General features: G+C 47.4%; 1 protein-coding gene across 1 annotated transcript in view; it reads left to right on the top strand.

The window, feature by feature from the left end:
* Stan (protocadherin-like wing polarity protein stan) overlaps positions 1-18,600 on the top strand; it is a 30,564-nt gene that overhangs the window by 9,044 nt on the left and 2,920 nt on the right. Inside the window, exons 2-11 of the mRNA XM_076786499.1 lie at positions 7,859-8,416; positions 8,683-9,189; positions 9,329-10,375; positions 10,514-11,354; positions 11,919-13,564; positions 13,663-14,976; positions 15,232-16,190; positions 16,872-17,238; positions 17,453-17,674; positions 17,892-18,464. Coding sequence (XP_076642614.1) covers positions 7,974-8,416; positions 8,683-9,189; positions 9,329-10,375; positions 10,514-11,354; positions 11,919-13,564; positions 13,663-14,976; positions 15,232-16,190; positions 16,872-17,238; positions 17,453-17,674; positions 17,892-18,464 — 7,919 coding nt within the window. The 5' untranslated portion in view covers positions 7,859-7,973. The remainder of the gene's footprint in view (positions 1-7,858; positions 8,417-8,682; positions 9,190-9,328; positions 10,376-10,513; positions 11,355-11,918; positions 13,565-13,662; positions 14,977-15,231; positions 16,191-16,871; positions 17,239-17,452; positions 17,675-17,891; positions 18,465-18,600) is intronic.

The following is an 18,600-nucleotide window of genomic DNA, read 5'->3' as shown; positions in this document are numbered from 1 at the left end:
AGTTGCGCACAAGTTGCACATTATTTATTACCAGATTTTATGCTGCTTTGATACCCACATGCGCATCGTGGGTAAAAAGTGGGGCGTCAATAAAAATTATTGCAACATTATACAACATATTTGTTGCATCATTTGTATTTAATAAGTTACTAAGCATTTAAATATTGTAGCTGTCGGATCAGTTTAGTATGAATAAAATGATTATCAGCATCATTATTATTCATCGAATGGCAAAACAGTAACGCTATTTATTGCTAGAGTGGTTTACAGTTCTAGTAGCCATAAGCGCGTCAAATAAAAAATTATTAATCGATTTAATTCCACGTCTCATTCGTGACCAGAAGCTATTTATCGAACAGCACAAACCTAATCGACAGTATTACGTCTTCCTCACGCAAGCGTGCACAGACACATTTGCTTTCGTGATTGAACCATGCTCATCCCTGAAATCCTCCATAACAGTTCTCGAACGCAAGGATAATCCTCGAAGACTCTAAGCAAATACTGACGCAGCGAAATCCTTTGAGTGGCTATCTTTAATCCGACGCTCCGTGAAGAAGTTAACATTCGTAAATCTATACGATTGGTCTTTCTTCATTCCTCATTCTGGACTGGTCTGAAACTACCCCTATGCATGATGAGAGCAGGCAACTTTACAACCTGCTGCGAGGGTATGCATTGGCAATTTTTTTCTAACAAACAACGTAATATATTTTTATGAAATTTTCCAGGCTTGTTCATATATATCTAAACTAGATTCATGATTTTTTATGGACCACTATTGTCGCAACTTTAGGAATTATTCATATAGCAAACCACCCCTCTGTACGAACCCAAGCAATTTCGCAAGGGTGTGCTTTAGAAATTCTTTTCCAACGAACGGCGCAGTATATTTTCACAAAACTTTACAGACTTATTTACACATATCTAAGGTACATTCATGCATTTTTACAAACATTTCTCACCGAAGCATCGGTAATCATTCCCAATCGTTACCAACCGGTCCCACGCGTTCATTTTTCCTGCGATGGAAAGACGCATCGATTATACCGTAAAATTGATGTTTAATTTCTTTATTCTGATGATCTAAAAAAAGTCGAAGTCGTTCCGTGTTGAACCTGACCTAAACGGGCGCGTATCCCCGTGGCATGTAACACGGCCAATTAATTTCGCGTAATCACAGTACACGCGTTCACGGGGTAAAGGATCTACGAGGAGAGATGCTTATCGATATATCGCGCATTTTCCACTGGACGGTTCACGAGAATCTGAGCGTCGGCGACGTGTGAGCGGGAAACGAGCATGGAATACAAAGCCGCGTGTGCAACGTGTGCATCGGCCACGGAATACCGAAGGAAGAATGTGCGAGACCGTTCGAGGACGAGCTTCGTGCTCCTCGCATCGAATAAAATCGCCTAAGCGAGGCTCAAGCCCATGATCGGAGATTAGAGAACGATTTTCGCCTCGTCTTGCTGCTATCGTGCGCTGTTTGCGTTTGAAATCCACGAGAGAATGCAGTATCGGTGCGGATCTTGTGCATTCGAGAGAAAAATGGGTGGGAAACATACCATTAGAGACATTTGGGGACACTGTTACATTATTTTGAACTTACAATTGTTGAGACATGAAGTATCCGATTATAATTCCCTCCCAAATATCTTCAGCGAAGGATATATAATTTTCTGCTTTGAATTAGAAAGGTAATGAATGACCAGAGCTTCCCAAGTAGTCGAACATCCGCGAAATCGATCTGGATCATGCCACTGCGTTGCGGAATAGATTGCATAACGAATAAAGTTACACGGCTCAGAGCGATACAAGCTTCTCGAGCATACAACATGAAAGCACATTCAATTAACCTTCGACCGATTAAAATCGGCAGGTAGGTATATACCGTATAAAATGAGAAAACAGATGGTGGTTCATCCGGCGTCGAGTCGTGTCTGTCCTGACTCATCCTTCGAGCTAGATTGTTTGGATGATTCGCACGTTTTTCACGGAGCGCCTCTGCACGCCAGTCTGCAATTTTGTTTTTCACGGATCACGCTCGCGGATCCTTCTTTTCAGAGGAGACGAAGAAAGCGTTCCACGATGGCCAGCGAGCAACGCTCCGCTCACTTAACTTTTTACTCGGCGACTGCACCTCTCCGAAACCATTGTTCATTAACGCGCGCACACTTTCTGTTTCAGAGTCCGGCCTCGCGCGCCGTTCAATTTCATTATCGAATCACGTCTTTCTTTTCTACTGTATCCGCGGACAATGTAGACAATGCAGGGATCCCGAGGGTTTTCTACTCGATTTCTCGCGAATGACAGCCCAATGAGTCTCTCTGCTAATTAACGGGTCAGTGATTTTGTTTTTAGGAGTAACGAACGGGGAGAACGAGCGAGACTTTCGCGAAACCAGTTTGCACGTATTGTTCTCTCGAATGTAAATTGCGACTTTTAACACTGGCATTACCGAGCAGCAAATGCGTATAAGGCGAACGAACAAATTAGAAACCAGTTTTCTCGACTCGTTCGACGGTTCTGGTGTGAAGAGGGTATTCTTGTTTTCGGGGCCCTTTTTACATGAATTTTTACGAATTTTTTTCTGAAAAACTACCAAACCTTTTGCATTGGGATTTTACACATATATTTATTGAAATTTTACACGTGCGATTTTTTAAAAGGAGAAATAGTCAAAATTACATGAGTTATATATTCTTTTATTACGTTTTGAAAAATATGTGAATACCCAAAAACGTATCCACCAGGTCCTCAATAAGAAACCCATTCCCTGAAAAATGGGAATTCCATTCCATCAATTGGTTACTTTAGACAGCCCGCCAAATTTCCCTCTGTTTCAAATCTTCCCCAGACGTTGTGCAACCATCGAGGCACTACTGCAGTCCTGAAAAAGTAACCGCCAGGTCATCAATAAGAAACCTATTCCCTAAGACTATCAATTGGTCGCTTTAGACAGCCCGCCAAATTTCCCTCTGTTTCAAATCTTCTCCAGACGTTGTGCAACCATCGAGGCACTACTGCAGTCCTGAAAAACGTATCCGTCAGGTCGTCGAGAACAAATTGAATCGTTCACACTCCCGATAGCCATATATAATTTTCCCTCTCGAATTTCTTGCAATTATCGAGGCTCTACCGCAGATCCTCTTCCCGAATCGTTCTCCAAACATCCTGACGCTCCCTCCCTGGAGATTATACACGGGTCTCCGCGAGGAGGCTAGGCGATCGGGGTCCGTGCGTGGCTTTAAACGCCGTCGTCCCTGGCCATCACCTCGCTCGCTCCTTTTTCCATTCTTTTTCCTTAGCGTCGTGTTATTTTGTTCCGTGCTCGCGGGGAGGCAAAGGCAGAGGGCAAGCAGAGAAGAGGAGGGCCTCTCGGCCACGGCTCTCCGTTGTCTACCTCGGCCGGTTCGATTGGTTCGTGCCGATGCACCATTCGTTTGGATTGGTCAAACCGGATCGGCTAGCCTCCGGCCCGAGGACGAGGAGTGTCGGAGAGGAATAAGGGGGACGAAAAGGGGGGCAGGGAGAGGAACGCGCCGACGAGAGGCAAGAGAGGCCTATCCCGTGCTCCGGCTACGGTCAACTAGCGATCTTCTTGGGGACCGAGAGCCGAGAGCCGGGCAGCGATTCCTTCGCGCAATAAAACAAACGGGAAGATGCTCATTGCGTTCGCGAGCGAGCAAGAGAGACAGAATCGGCGAGAAAGCGGGAACGAGCGAGAGAGAGAGAGAGAGAGAGAGAGAGAGAATGAGCGTTTGCGAGCCTACTCTCGTCCTCCCCGTATTCTTAAACGCGTTTCCACTCGTCGCCGTTAAGGACCTGCTCCTACAGCCAGAGTACGAGTCGACTCTGCCTTCTCCAGCAGCAGCGTTCCTTTCAAAGCCGCACCGCTACGGCTCCAGTAGATGGTTCGCGAGACGATGAAGTTCGATGGGGAACTTGGTAGCACCGATATACACGCCGGGCTCCTCTTCTCTTCTCTTCGAGATCGGCTTTATTCCAGGCGAATTCTTTTGTGCGGGTGCTGGAGTCGAGAGGGATCGGTTCCGCGGGTCTACGGTCTCGAGTGACTGTAAATAATTGCCTCGCAGCTAACTGCAGTTTGATGACCATCGAAGGGTCCAGCGTCGTAGGAACTTGGTAGCCTAGATACCTCCGGTGAAGATCGGATCTACTTCGTTGATGATTCAAAGCTTCGAATCCCTTTCTGGTATTCTAGGAATCCAGGTGAATTGCTTCCGGATCGAATGATCTCGAGGGACTGCAAACAAATGCGTTGGGAAGCTGGCAAGGTGGAGTTCGACGAGGATCGAAGGATCTAGCTTCGTAGGAACGTGGTAGCATAGATACCTTCGGTGAAGATTTGTGCTACTTCGTTGATGATTGAAAGCTTCGAATCCCTTTGTGGTATCGTAGAAACGGAGATTGATTGGTTCTCGAGTCGGAGCGGATGGGAAGCTAGCTAGTTGAGGTTTATTGAGGATCGAAGGGCTTCGCAGAAACTGGGTAGTATAGCTACCATTCAATGAACACGTGTTTTAGCGGAATGTTGATTGGAAGCTTCGAATCCCTTTGTGGTAGAAATTGAGATCGATTGGCTGTCGAGACCGTGATCTCTAGTGGGAACAAATAATTGCATTGTACAGTTGGATTTCTCTATATATGTCGCCAAGGCCTGGATGATAAGCGTCGCTGAATCATCCCCACAGCCGCGGGGTATACCCAATGACGAACCACGAAGCTCGAGAGGCCTTGAACGCCGAGGAGTTGTCTCCTGGACGATATACGACGCTGGCAAGACCCGCGTTGTTGACATATATCGAGAATTCACCTGAGGTTTGAATTTACCCGAGGTTTGAACTCGATAATAGAGGTACCAGGTCTTATTATTATTCGGAGTCGAGCTATTTGTTAAGTTGTTTAAGCGAATTCTTGGCTGGTTTACGAGCGAGTAACTTCGTTAGCCGTGGCCATGATGGCGGATGCTGAGCTCGTTGCAATCGTGGCGAACGCGAAACAAAGAGGAAGTCCAGAAACGGAACGCGAGGAGAGATATGCTCAGGGAAATGGGAGGGAACGGAACGAAGATTAACCGAGCTATCAGCTTGGATGGGCTGGAAGTGAGATAGCAGGAGGACGTTCGGGACAAGAATGCTTGCGCTGACCTTCACAGATTGGTACAGAGGAACTATGCAAATGGAGTGCACCGGAGAGACGCGTTGAATATCTTCTCGTGCATATTTCGAGAATATTTCTAATGCATCGAGTATTTTCGGGCCGGCTTGACCCGAAGATTGGAACGGAAGAACTGTGTGCGAATGAAGCTAACAAAATTTATGCATTTTGTATATTAATGTTTCGACGATACTTTTAATACATCGAGTACCTGGAGGTTAGTTTGTTTGAGGCAGGGTTTACGGTTCGCTGTTCTGACGAAGATAAAATTGAGAGAACCGTCGGGAATAGAAACGAGACACGAGACAAGTGGTGAAAATTGAATGAGGAAAGGCGAGATAAAAAATGGAGGACTAACTGTACACGGAAACGAACGTAATTTAGCGTAACTGTTACACGCTTCCTTTTGGCATCTCTTATTGTCTGGAACAGTGCATTCTTGCGGTTTTTTCTTTCGCTACCATGACCGACACGCTTTTCCCGATGGTATGCAGTCTTGGATCATTCGAGTTTGAATGTGGAGCACATGCCAAGAGGAACCGAAGCGCACACCAATCACCGTCTCGAAAAGCACTTTATTCATCTCACCTAGTTCTAAAAAAAAAAAATGGTAAACGATTTTCCAGTTCACCGATTTCTGAAAGTATCGGGAATATGTAATACATCCTGCTCGGTTATCGTTCCAAGAAATTGATCTGTCGCAGCCTTCAAGATTTATACCCAACAACCGATTCCAGTTTGTTCAAGACGAACAACGATCAAGACGATCCCGCGGAGATCACGCTTCCCGGAATAGGCGTGCGAATCCGTAACGACTCGCCGATTTGCATACTGAGTCTCGAAAAAAAAACTCGTTAAGAAAGAAATCGCTGCGCCGCGAAGCGCAGGAATGCCGATCGTTGCCCGGTTTAACGATCCCCGGGGCAGATGCGGCGTGAAAATATAACTGTCTCGGCGAGCGAGACACAACGCGGGCCAATTTTTCTTTCCGCGTTCCGAAACGATCCGCCCGTTTCCAGAAACGATCCGGGCCGATCTCCGGCGGCGAGCTACGCGTTCCAGAGTCGTCCCTCGAGCGGACGAGAGAACGTTCGAGCCGTACTGAATGGTTTTTACGAGGACAAGGAACGATCCGCGGGTCGCGAAATCGTAACATCGTACGGCGAACATCGTAGAATTATTTCTGCGTTCCGCGCGACCGGTTCGAGTCCGCTTTTCCGATCCGACGACGCTGTTTTGCGACTGCGGAGAACCAATCCGGGACTCTCGACCGATGCCCAATCGAACCTTGGCTTACGGCCTGCTATTTTACAGAGTAGCGTATTAAACATACGGTTTATATATATTTCAGTTCGATGTCTACAAATTTTCACCGAAGTATTTGCAATATCTTGTTTCCGAAGTATTTGCAATATCTCCTATACCGACTGCATCTATTTAACCGGTCCTAGGCGTCCCCATCGAAAATTTAATACTGAGTATCGAAAATTACAAGATTATGGTATCTTAGGTCGTGAACATTTATCTAGATTTTTGCCTGATTTTTATTGCAGTACTTTTATCTTTACCATTATCATTTTAATAATCGTAGAATAGAGTATGTAAAATTGGGCATTTGAGGGTGATGGTAGGTTGAAAGAGTTGATCGATCAGTGAGATAGGCTGAGACGGTAGATTAATGATAACGAGAATCGGACTTTGGTGGAGCAGAATATGGCGACGAACTCGAGAAGACAGGGTCAACGAATTCACCGCGCTAGAACGGAACGAATGAACGAACAAAGAGGGTGAAACGAACGGAAATCGTTTTGTTCCCACGTTTCACGCCGGGTATCGCATTCTCACACTCGCGCGAAAGATTTTCTGCGCAAGAAAACCGTCCGGCCGCCATTTCTGAGCGATTTACTCGGCGACGCTAACGAACGCTCGCATTATACTCTAGTACACTCTATACGAGTCGAACAGAGAACGTACATACTTTCTTCGTGCACGGCGCGGGGGCACATAACTTATTTCACGAGTTATGCATTTAATTGGGCCTACCTCCGCTGGATCTATCTCGCCTGAAAAAATCATGCTTTTCCACTACTCCACGCTGCAATCGTTCCAAATCTTCCACAAAAGTTTTGTAACACTGAAAAGAAAATAATCGATATTGTGTCTCGAAAAATTTTATTACTCGCCAAATGGGGGTGAAAAGTTGTATATACAACATTTTTCTGGGGTTAAGAAAGATCTATGGTGTCACTGCAGGGTCAACCCCTAATTGGAGAGTATACTTCTCAGCTGATATGCAAATCTGCTCTAGATTCATTACCGCATGAATATGGACCTCTGCATATTTCAGAGATTTGAGACCCCAGATGATGTGTCCCATATAATACTGGTCCCTTTAACCCTTGTCCCTTATGGACCTGTAAGGGACACACAAGCAACATGTCCCTTTAAGGGACACATACGCTCTCAGTCCCTTTAAGGGAACAATGTACCGCACAATAGTATTTGTACCTCGAAGGGACGCATAAACATAGTTTGTCCCTTTAAAGGACACATATATTCAGCTTGCAGCTCACACCCAAAGGTCGCACCAGTAAAAATTCTTTGCAGGAATCCTTAGCCCACCTATTTCTGGGCTCCAGAAATAAGAAAGGCTATAGTATCGCACCTGTTGCAGGTGTAACGCAAGATGGCGTCGAGTTGAGGCCCCCAGGCACCAGGGAACAGCTTGAGGATGGGACGGCGGTTTTCGAGGGAAGGACACGAGAAGGCGCAGTAAGAGGGCGGCTGCAATGGCTAGGTGGAAATGGGTCCTGCCGATCCTCGCGTCCTTCTGGACCCTGAGCGACGCCTATTTGGCAGTGCTGTCATCCAGCACGCCGACCGGCACTGTCGTCTTCGAGGCCGGCGTACCCCAGTTGGGCGGTCGCCGGAAATACGAGGTCTCCAACGAAAGAACAGCCTGGTTCGCCAGGAAACTCCTCAAAGTCCACCCTCATACGGGTCGCGTCACTTTGGCGAGGCCTTTGAGTTGCGATGGGCTTCAATACCCGAGGATATTCACCTTCTACGTGGACTCGACTAGCTCTAGACTGGGCAGGCCGACGATCGATTACTATAGCTTGCCTTTGAGGATCCTGATCACCGGCTGCGGTGGTGAGAACCGGGATTTGGCTGCCACTAGGGGATGGATGGCCGAGACACTGGCTTCTTATGCTATGCCCAGTGCTGAGAGGTGAGTATTAACGTGCCGATCTGTAAATACATCGTCAATCGTTTAAGTTGTATAAAATAAAAATCTCGGGTTATGGGGGTTGGGAGGGGGTTAACTACTTTCTCAAGTCCGTTATCGCGTTGTAATTAGCATGAAACGGCGATCAAGAGCCCGTTGCTCGATTTCCATGATTCATTAACGGTGCGCGACAGCGACCAGTCACCGTGCACGCACCTCGGAGACGGTCTAGACAACAGCTGATAAGATTCTCGTTCCTCTGGCAACAGGTTCACCGAGGTCTGCCTGCGGACATCGCAGCTGGTGGCAGCCTTACGCGACTTCCTCCCTCAGACGGCCTTGAAGGAGTGCGAGACCCGATGGGGTGGCGTGGCGGATCCAAGGTTTCTCATCGAGGGCGCAGCTGGTGACCTTGTATCCGCCTCGGAGCAATGTTTGGTGGATCCTTTGTGGAAGATCTCTGTGTCGATGAACCTCCGATGCGGCATGGAGTCGAGGTTGACGGATGCTGAGCACCGTTTGAAGATCGTGTTCCACCATAGACAGCTGGACGACACTGATTTGGGTCGACGAGTCAGAAGAGAGCTGAAGAACCAGTCGCCTTATTTCGAGCAACCATTGTACACCGGGGCTGTGGAGGAGGAGAAGGATCCTGGCGTTTATGTCACCTCTGTGAGAGCTAGGGACCCTGAAGGAGGCACTGTCAGATACTCCATGAGCTCACTGTTGGATGCTAGGTCCCAGTCCTTGTTGTTCCTTGACCCTGTCACTGGAAGGTGAGTCATTTAGAAAATCTTTCCATTTAAAAGAATCAAGTTGACCTTGAAATCTCCGAAACACCTTCGCGCACATAAAAAATGTTTACATTACAATATTTCCACCTCTACACCATGTATTAACGTATTCCAATCGCAGGGTGACAACGAGGGCCAGACTGGACCGAGAGGGCATAGATGTTCACTACTTCAGGGTGCTAGCCGTGGACGACTCGTTTCCTCCGAGAACAGGAACGACGACTCTTCAAGTGAACGTGTTGGACGCCAACGACCACGCTCCCAGCTTCGAATGGCGAGAGTACGACGCCTCGGTTCGAGAGGGTGTGCCCGTAGGATCCACAGTAGTCACAGTGAAAGCAACGGATCAAGATACTGGGAGAAACGCGGAGGTGGAGTACTCTATCTTGTCGATCAGCAGCGGGAACGGTATCTCAAGCGGAGACGATGCTCTGACGTTTCGAATAGACTCTAGATCAGGAGTGGTAACCACTCGCACACCCCTAGACAGAGAGAAGACCGAGATCTACACGGTGATCCTCAGCGTCTCCGATCAGGCTACTCCTCCTTCTGCTAGGAAAACAGCAAACGCGACGTTGGTAGTCCGTGTTTTAGACGATAACGATAATTATCCACAATTTACCGAGAGAACGTACTCCGTGTGGATACCAGAGGACCTAGACTACACCGCCAACCCCGTGATAGCTCGCATAAGAGCTACCGATGCTGACGCAGGCAGCAACGCTGCTGTTAGGTATGCGATTATCGGAGGGAACACGCAAAACACTTTTTCCATTGACTCCATGAGCGGTGATGTAGCTCTCGTTAAGCCTCTGGATTATGAGTCGACCAGGAGCTATAAGATAGTAATCAGAGCGCAAGATGGAGGGTCACCTGCCAGGTCCAATACTACACAGTTGCTGGTCCACGTGAAGGATGTTAACGATAATGCGCCTAGGTTTTATACCAGTCATTTTCAAGAATCGGTGTCTGAGAATGTACCTGTTGGATACTCGATGCTGAGGATACAAGCGTACGATGCTGACGAGGGTCCTAACGCTCAGATCAAGTACACTATTGGGGCTAGGGACTTTTCTGGCGCCTCCACCGAGAATTTCCCCATCACTGTGAACAGCGAAAGCGGGTGGATTTATACGACCAAGCAGCTGGACCGGGAACATTGTTCAAGGTATTTATTTGGAATGAATGAATATAATAGAATTACTGTATAAATTTCAACATGAGGAGGGCATCGTACATATTATTTTTCTCGGTTAATACGACCTATATTCACTGGACATGTAACCCCAATTCATCATCATTGCAGGTACCAGTTCACCGTGATAGCAGCAGACTCGGGCGAAGTGCCAAAAACAGCCACGACCAGCGTGATAATCACAGTGACCGATGTCAACGACAACGACCCCTATTTCGACCCGAAGAACTACGAAGCTGTCGTCTCGGAGGACGATCCACCGGGGACTCCGGTAACATCCGTCACAGCGACAGACCCTGACGAAGACGCGAGGATCCATTATGAGATCACAGCAGGCAACACGAGAGGTCGTTTCTCAATAGCGTCTCAGAACGGTCGAGGGTTGATCACGGTTGCTCAGCCATTGGACTACAAACAAGAAAAGAGATTCGTGCTGACGGTCACAGCCTCTGACAGCGGAGGAAGAACTGACACAGCTCTGGTTTACGTCAACATCTCGGACGCCAATAATTTCTCACCTGTTTTTGAAAATGCACCTTATTCTGTCTCCGTTTTTGAAGACGCCCCTATCGGCACCACCGTTTTGGTTGTCAGCGCAACTGATTCGGATGTGGGGAAGAATGCCCAGGTTACTTATAGTTTGGACACTGATAGCGGAGACCAGGGAGCCTCGGAGTTCACTATCAACCCCCAAACGGGAGCCATTACCACCACCAAGGCGCTCGATCGCGAGTTAGTCCCAGCTTATTTGCTGACGGTTACTGCTAGAGATGGGGGTGTGCCACCCCTCTCAGACACCACCGACGTTGAGATATCGGTGACGGATGTGAATGACAACGCCCCCGCCTTTGAAGCCCCTCAGTATCAAGGCTCCATTCCGGAAGACGTTCTCGTGGGCACCAGTGTCCTCAGGGTATCCGCCACCGATGCGGATACGGATCTCAATGGGAGGGTGAGTGTGTCTTTGAGGGGCTTTGTCCCGCTTGGCTTCATTGTTCTCGAGTGACCTCTGTAATATGCTGCGTCTCGAGTGGTTCTGAAGTGCAGGGGGCGAGATCACGTCGCTGCCTTATCATTCATGAAGAATGTTTTGTTGCTTTGTGCCTTTTTCTGAAGCTGCTGCTGGTTCAAATTGATGCTGGCGCACGGTGTTGTTGATTGTTTGGTTTTCGGGGCTTGGTCTTTTTAAGATTCATGACTCCAATATGCAGGGTGATTCACCCTAAAGGGAATGATCATCTTCTCTATTTAAGTTCATGTATTTTAATTTACTACTGAATTCGAATTTATTTAATTATCTGCTAATGGATGCAATTATAAGAAACGCCTGCTTCAATTGAAGACCGCAACGGGGTCCTTGGAATTTATAAATAATTGTGCAATTATCAGAAAGATTACATTCTTGAAGATCAAATAAGTCTTTATTTTTCTCAAAATTAAAAATTTTTTATTCTTTCTTTTGTTTTAAAACAATCCGTCTTCCGAGTGGTTAATATTAATGTTACTCTTTGTTCAGGTTCGATACGCTTTGGAAGACGACGGTGACGGAGCCTTCGCTGTGGACTCAACTACAGGCATAGTCCGCACAGCAAAACCATTGGACAGAGAATCCGTCGCCAGGTACGCCTTGAAGGCGGTGGCCATGGACAGAGGTTCTCCGTCTCTCTCTTCAGTGGTGCCAGTGATCATAAAAATCGAGGACGTGAATGACTCGCCACCTGCCTTCGAAAACGACAAAATAGTCTTGTACATAGCTGAGAACTCCCCGATAGGTTCAACAGTCGGCGAGATCTATGCCCACGACCCTGACGAGGGTCCCAACGCCGTTGTCCAATATTCCGTAATCGGCGGAGAAGACTCGAACAGCTTTGCTCTGAACGTCAGACCCGGCGCTGACCGCGCAGAACTGATCACCCTCGAAGAACTAGACTACGAATCCCCTAAGAAGAAGTTCGAACTAGTAGTGCGTGCAGCTTCGCCGCCATTGCGATCGGACGCCCTCGTCCAAATCCTGGTGACCGATGTAAACGACAACGCCCCGGTGCTGAAGGACTTTCAGATCATCTTCAACAACTTCAAGGACTTCTTCCCCACCACTCCCATCGGGAAGATCCCAGCAGTGGACGCGGACGTTGCGGATAAACTGACCTACACCATCTTAGCGGGCAACAACGCGAACCTGATCGAGTTAAATCGCACCACAGGCGAAATCAGACTGTCTCCTCAGCTAAACACCAATGTTCCTCGAGTGGCGACCATGGAGGTGTCCGTCACGGACAGCATCAACGAGGTGAAGGCAACCATGACGCTCTCCGTGAGGTTGATCACCGATAAAATGCTTCTGAACTCGATCACAGTGAGACTGGACGACATGACAGCGGAAGCATTCCTTAGTCCACTGTTAGGCTACTTTCTGGATGGTCTGGCAGCGATCATACCCTGTCCGAGAGAGAATATATTCCTGTTCAGCATCCAGGAGGACGCGAATGTCCACGGGAAGATCCTGAACGTGAGCTTCTCTGCTCGCAGAGTGGAGCCAGGTGTCACGGACGAGTTCTACAGTCCTCAGTTTCTTCAAGAACGCGTGTACCTAAACAGAGGCATCCTGGCGAGATTAGCTACCGTCACCGTGCTGCCTTTTGACGACAATCTCTGCGTCAGGGAGCCCTGTTTGAACTTTGAAGAGTGTCTAACTGTTCTGAAGTTTGGCAACGCTTCAGGCTTTGCTAGTAGTAATACTGTGCTCTTCAGGCCGATTTATCCGGTGACCACGTTCGCGTGTCGATGCGCCACGGGCTTCACCGGAAGCAAAGAGTCCTATCTATGCGACACTGAAGTCAATCTCTGCTACTCCAACCCCTGCATGCATGGCGGAACATGCTACCGGAAGGAGGGTGGGTACGCTTGTTCCTGTACACACGAGTATGCGGGTGATAATTGCGAGATCTCGCTGGATAAGGACTCTTGCGCACCGGGGGTGTGCAAAGGTGGCTCCCAGTGCATCATCAAGACCACGGGGGGCTTCACTTGCGAAGGCTGTCCTGTTACAACGTTGGAGAGCGTGACACCCCTCTGTGAGCTCAAAGCTCGCAGCTTTGGACCTGCCACGTTCCTCACTTTCGCTTCTCTGAGGCAGAGACATAGGCTGCACATCAGACTCAGGTTTGTTATCGTTAGACTGCGGATCTTTCGTCTTTCCGGACTTCGCTACAACAGAGCTAACATTTCCTTCTTTGTATTAACCCTATAATCTTTAACAGGTTCGCCACCGAGGCTTCAAACGGCTTGCTCCTCTACAACGGTCGTTACAACGAGAGACACGACTTCATAGCACTTGAGATTGTAGACTCCCAAATCCAATTCAGCTTCTCCCTAGGAGACGAGATCACTAGAGCAGGAGCCAGTATACCTGGCGGTATCTCTGATGGCGATTGGCACGAAGTAGAAGTCTCCTACATCAACAAAACCGTAACAGTATCATTAGACAACTGCGACGTTGCTTTAGCTCTAGAATACGGCGATCGTCTCGGCTCCAAGTGGTCGTGCGCTGGTAGAAGCGAGCAGGTGCTTGAGGATCGCTGCAACATCGTCACGGAAACCTGTCACAGGTTCCTGGACCTCACAGGACCTCTGCAACTCGGTGGTCTACCAGCTATACCATCCAGCTTCCAAGTCAGAAATAAGGACTTCGTGGGCTGCATCAGTGAACTGTATATCGACCACACGTTCATTGATCTGAACTCGTTCGTGGCAGACAATGGCACCAATCCGGGCTGTCCTGAGAAAGCTTCATTCTGCTCTTCTTCGCCTTGCAAGAACAACGGCAAGTGCAAGGAGATCTGGTCCGGTTTTGTTTGCGACTGCGAGGAGAACTTCGCGGGACCTAATTGTGCGGATGAGGTTGGCAAACCTTGGAGCTTCCATGGAGATGGGATGCTGAGCTTCAATCCTTTGCTGAGACCCATACAGCTCCCCTGGTTGACGGCTCTTAGCTTGAGGACCAGGGCCAAGCAGGCTTTCGTGATGAACGTGCAGATTGGTCAGAACAGTTCAGCTTTATTTGAGATCCGAGATGAGAAATTGGTAGCTCTATTGGATGGTGCGGATATCATTCAAACCTGGAACAACGTGGCGGATGGAGAGTGGCACAGGATAGAGATCGTCTGGCAAAGTGGTCAAGTGTCCTTGGACATCGACTACCGCAACAGGCCCATGTCCTCACCGTTGCCTGCTAAATTGCAGGGACTCTACGTCGGCAGGATTCTAGTTGGAGGACCAGATCAGTCCATGAACACCGAGCTACCGTTCTTCGATGGTTGTCTTCAGGATATTCGCATTGGTAGCAATCAGAGTGTCCTACTGAGACCCACCGTGCAGGAGAACGTTGCTACTGGCTGCAGTTCTGAGGAGGAGTGTAATGTCGATTGCCCTGAGGCTTCTATTTGCGAGGCGAAGTGGCAGGCTAGCGAATGCGTCTGCGCTGCTGGGAGAGTGGGCCGAGACTGTGAACGAGTCTGCGACTTGAATCCTTGCAACAACACTGGGACCTGCGTTGAGGACCGTCATGCTCGCAGGTTCGTGTTAATCGAAGGGTATAGCCGGATGAGGTGACCAAATGTGTTCTCTTTTCTTGTAATTTTTCATTGAGTAAAACAGAAGAAATAGAGTATAATTGCATTATTTCCATTAGTTCCATATCTAGGGGGTGAAAACAACCATGAAATTGGGAGGTGAAAAACATACTTTTTGAAGAACTGTTAAAGCAATTGCAACTATTTAATCAGATTTAAACCTACCTGTAACACACTCCATCCTACTTCTACTTGCAGAGGCTACAAATGCGAATGCAGCTCCCCAGAGTATTCCGGAGAGTACTGCGAGATCAGGGCCGATCAACCTTGTCCTGCGACCTGGTGGGGTTCACCAGTCTGCGGCCCCTGTCGCTGCGACGAGTCCAAAGGTTACGACCCAGCCTGCAACAAGACAACCGGCGAATGCTACTGCAAAGAAAATCACTATCAACCCTCTGGGAAAAAAGAGTGTATCCCCTGCGAGTGCTACGCTACAGGCAGCTTTGGTCCACGCTGCGACACCGAGAATGGCCAATGCAGATGTCGAATTGGAGTCATAGGAAGATCCTGCACTGCTTGTCCTAATCCTTACGCTGAAGTCACCCTAAGAGGCTGCGAGGTGGTGTACGACGGATGTCCTAGGTCCTACGCTGAGGGTCTCTGGTGGCCCAGAACAAAGTTTGGCGTTACAGCAATCGAGGACTGCCCTGGGAGTGCCGAGGGAAAGACCTCTAGGTCTTGTGACGACGCGTTGGGAGGCTGGCAGGAGCCTGATCTTTTTAACTGCACCTCCGAGGCCTTCATCGAGCAGAGACATCAACTGGCTGCTTTGGAGACCAAGGATCTCACGTTGAACACCTATGTGGCTGTCAAGGTAGCCAAGGACGTTCATCGTGCAGTCAATGTGACTACACATATGTATGGAGCTGATCTGCTGATTGCTGAGTCCTTGTTGGTCATGTTGCTGAAGTATGAGGAGAGCCTGGTGGGTCTGAATTTGACTCACAGCCAGGATAAAGATTATGTTTCCCACTTGGTGGGCATCACCAGCGGTGTCTTGATGGCTAAGTATGTGGACAAGTGGGACAGGATCGAGACTCTTAATGGAGACACACCTGACAAGGTTTTAGAGGCCATGGCGAAGTACCTGAAGACTCTGACTGCTTCGCAACATGATACTTTTACCAATCCGTTTGAGGTTGTTGACTCTAATGTCGGTGAGTTGAGTTCCATAGTTCCACCCATTAACCCTTGGCACCAAACCATTTTCACGTCGCCATGTTTGTATCTAACACATCACTCAATAAGTCTCCGGTCTAACTAATTGTAAGAAAAACGAATTTTTTTTTAGAAATTCCACTTTATTCACCAACATACTCTCATATTTATTTTTTTACTTTATTCATCAACATACTCTCATACATCAACAGACATTTTTTATGTTTTCCGGAACAACTGCCGATTTTGGGCGACCAGAGCGTTCTGCATCATCAGTGCTTGTATTGTAAATTCAGCATACCAGTCAATAATCGTTGATTTCCCTGGTGCAGAGTCCTCATAATGCTTATCAAGCCACTGTTTGGCTTCAACAGTATTTTTCCCCATCAAAAAACAGTGTTTAATCAACACACGAAATTCCTTTCTATCCATTGTCTTGAAAATTACAAAACTGGGGCCACTAAAACGACTGTAACCTTTAAACTAACGGTCAGAATGTCATGAAATTTTGACACGTACTGTTTGAAGGTTAGTACTACCCGGAAATCACGTGGGTCTGTCAACAATGTTGCCATATATGTCAGACCGGGGACTTATTGAGTGATGTGTTAAGAAATTGATAAAAGTTCGCAGTCTACTGATTAATTATATTTTCCTAATTTGATTGTCGTGTATTTCAGTGATGGGTCTGGACGTGGTGACTTCGGAGAGCCTGTACGGATACGAGACAGCGGAGTACAAAGAGGATCCATCAGCATCCACAGCCAGGCCAACGGAAGCTGATCAGAAAGTCATCTTGCCAGACACGTCCGCGTTCTTGTCATCGCCCGCACATTTTGGACCTTCGATATCATTCCCAAAATATAATAATTACATGGCGGACCCGAACAGATTTGACCCGCACTCGAAGATACGAGTACCACTTAGCATATTAGGAATCAAGCCTTTGGTACAGGGAGAATTGAATGTTAAGAACAGTTTAGTTAATCGGAAGGCTGTGCTCAGCTATGTGCAATATAAACAATTAGGAGCTCTTCTGCCTCAAAGGTAAATCTCTTAGATATGTATTAAGGCAGTGCTAAACTGCGGAAAAATGCGTTGGTAAAATTTAAAACAACGAAAAGATTACAAAAATTTGATTTCGTATTAAAATGCAACGAAGAATCGGGCATGAACTTTTGCACTGACCTAATAGTTTTGATGCAGCAGTGTCAATGAATAGGGAAGACTATGTCCTACATTTGTATAAATTTTGTTACAGATTTGACGATTCAGTGGCTGTGAGGTGGGGCGTCGAAGTAGCTGTTGGTTCGCCGGTTATTACAGTATCCGTATTAGTCCCCACTGATGATGATGGCGGCTACGAATCCTTGACTGGCATACCTCTGCAGACTCCGGTGCAAATCAGTCTGTGGCTCAGCGAGAAGGACGATCTCAAGACTAGAACGAATCCTCAGTGTGTGCATTGGAGCACAGCGAGAGGGTAAGTCATTGGCGATGATCTAACTCATTAATGGACAAAAAATAAGAATTGAATTAATTGCGAGACTATTTAAATCTTTTTTATATCTCTGCCCTATTATATCTATTTTTTATAGATCTACCTAGTTTTATCGTAAATGTATACAATTCACAGTGTAGTTATAAATATTTAAAATCTGCAGTCTACTTATTAATTTTAATTGGTTTGGACATTTCAGGACCGGCGAATGGAGCCGAATGGGATGCACAACAGAAGTAGAGGACGATTCTCTGTCCTTCGGCACGATCGTGAACTGCTCCTGTTTGCAACTATCCACTTTCGCAATATTAACTGATGTCCTCGACCTGGAGTACGTCCCTGAGCCGTCTCTGTTAGAGGACGTAACCAGTTACAGCGCATTCATGCTCGCGTTGCCTTTACTACTGTCTGCCTTGCTCATTCTATCTCTGATAAGAGGTGGCGGCACCAACTCGAACAGCATCCACAAGAATTTAGTGATGTGCGTGTTCTTCGCCGAGGTGCTATACCTGATAGCACTTAAAGCCAGGAGTCCTCTAGTCTCTAACGAGTTCCCATGCAAACTGACTGCAATTAGTCTACACTATGCCTGGCTGAGCACGTTCGCCTGGACCCTGGTAGACTCGATTCATTTGTATCGAATGCTCACTGAGATGAGGGACGTGAATCATGGCCAAATGAGGTTCTATTACACCATGGGCTATGGTGCACCTGCCATCATCGTGGGACTGACAATCGGCGTTAGGGCCGATCAGTATGGAAACTTCTACTTGTAAGCTAATTGTTTCAAACATTATTTTAACATGTTGACTGCCGAACAATCACCTCCAAAGAATTCCACAAAATCAAAGTATCATTTAATCATTACACTGCGGATCTCTATGCAAAATGAAAATGTTTCGTTTGTG

Source organism: Halictus rubicundus, chromosome 4, assembly GCF_050948215.1.
Source record: "Halictus rubicundus isolate RS-2024b chromosome 4, iyHalRubi1_principal, whole genome shotgun sequence".
Taxonomy (NCBI): domain Eukaryota; kingdom Metazoa; phylum Arthropoda; class Insecta; order Hymenoptera; family Halictidae; genus Halictus; species Halictus rubicundus.
This window is presented reverse-complemented; position numbering and strand designations above follow the sequence as displayed.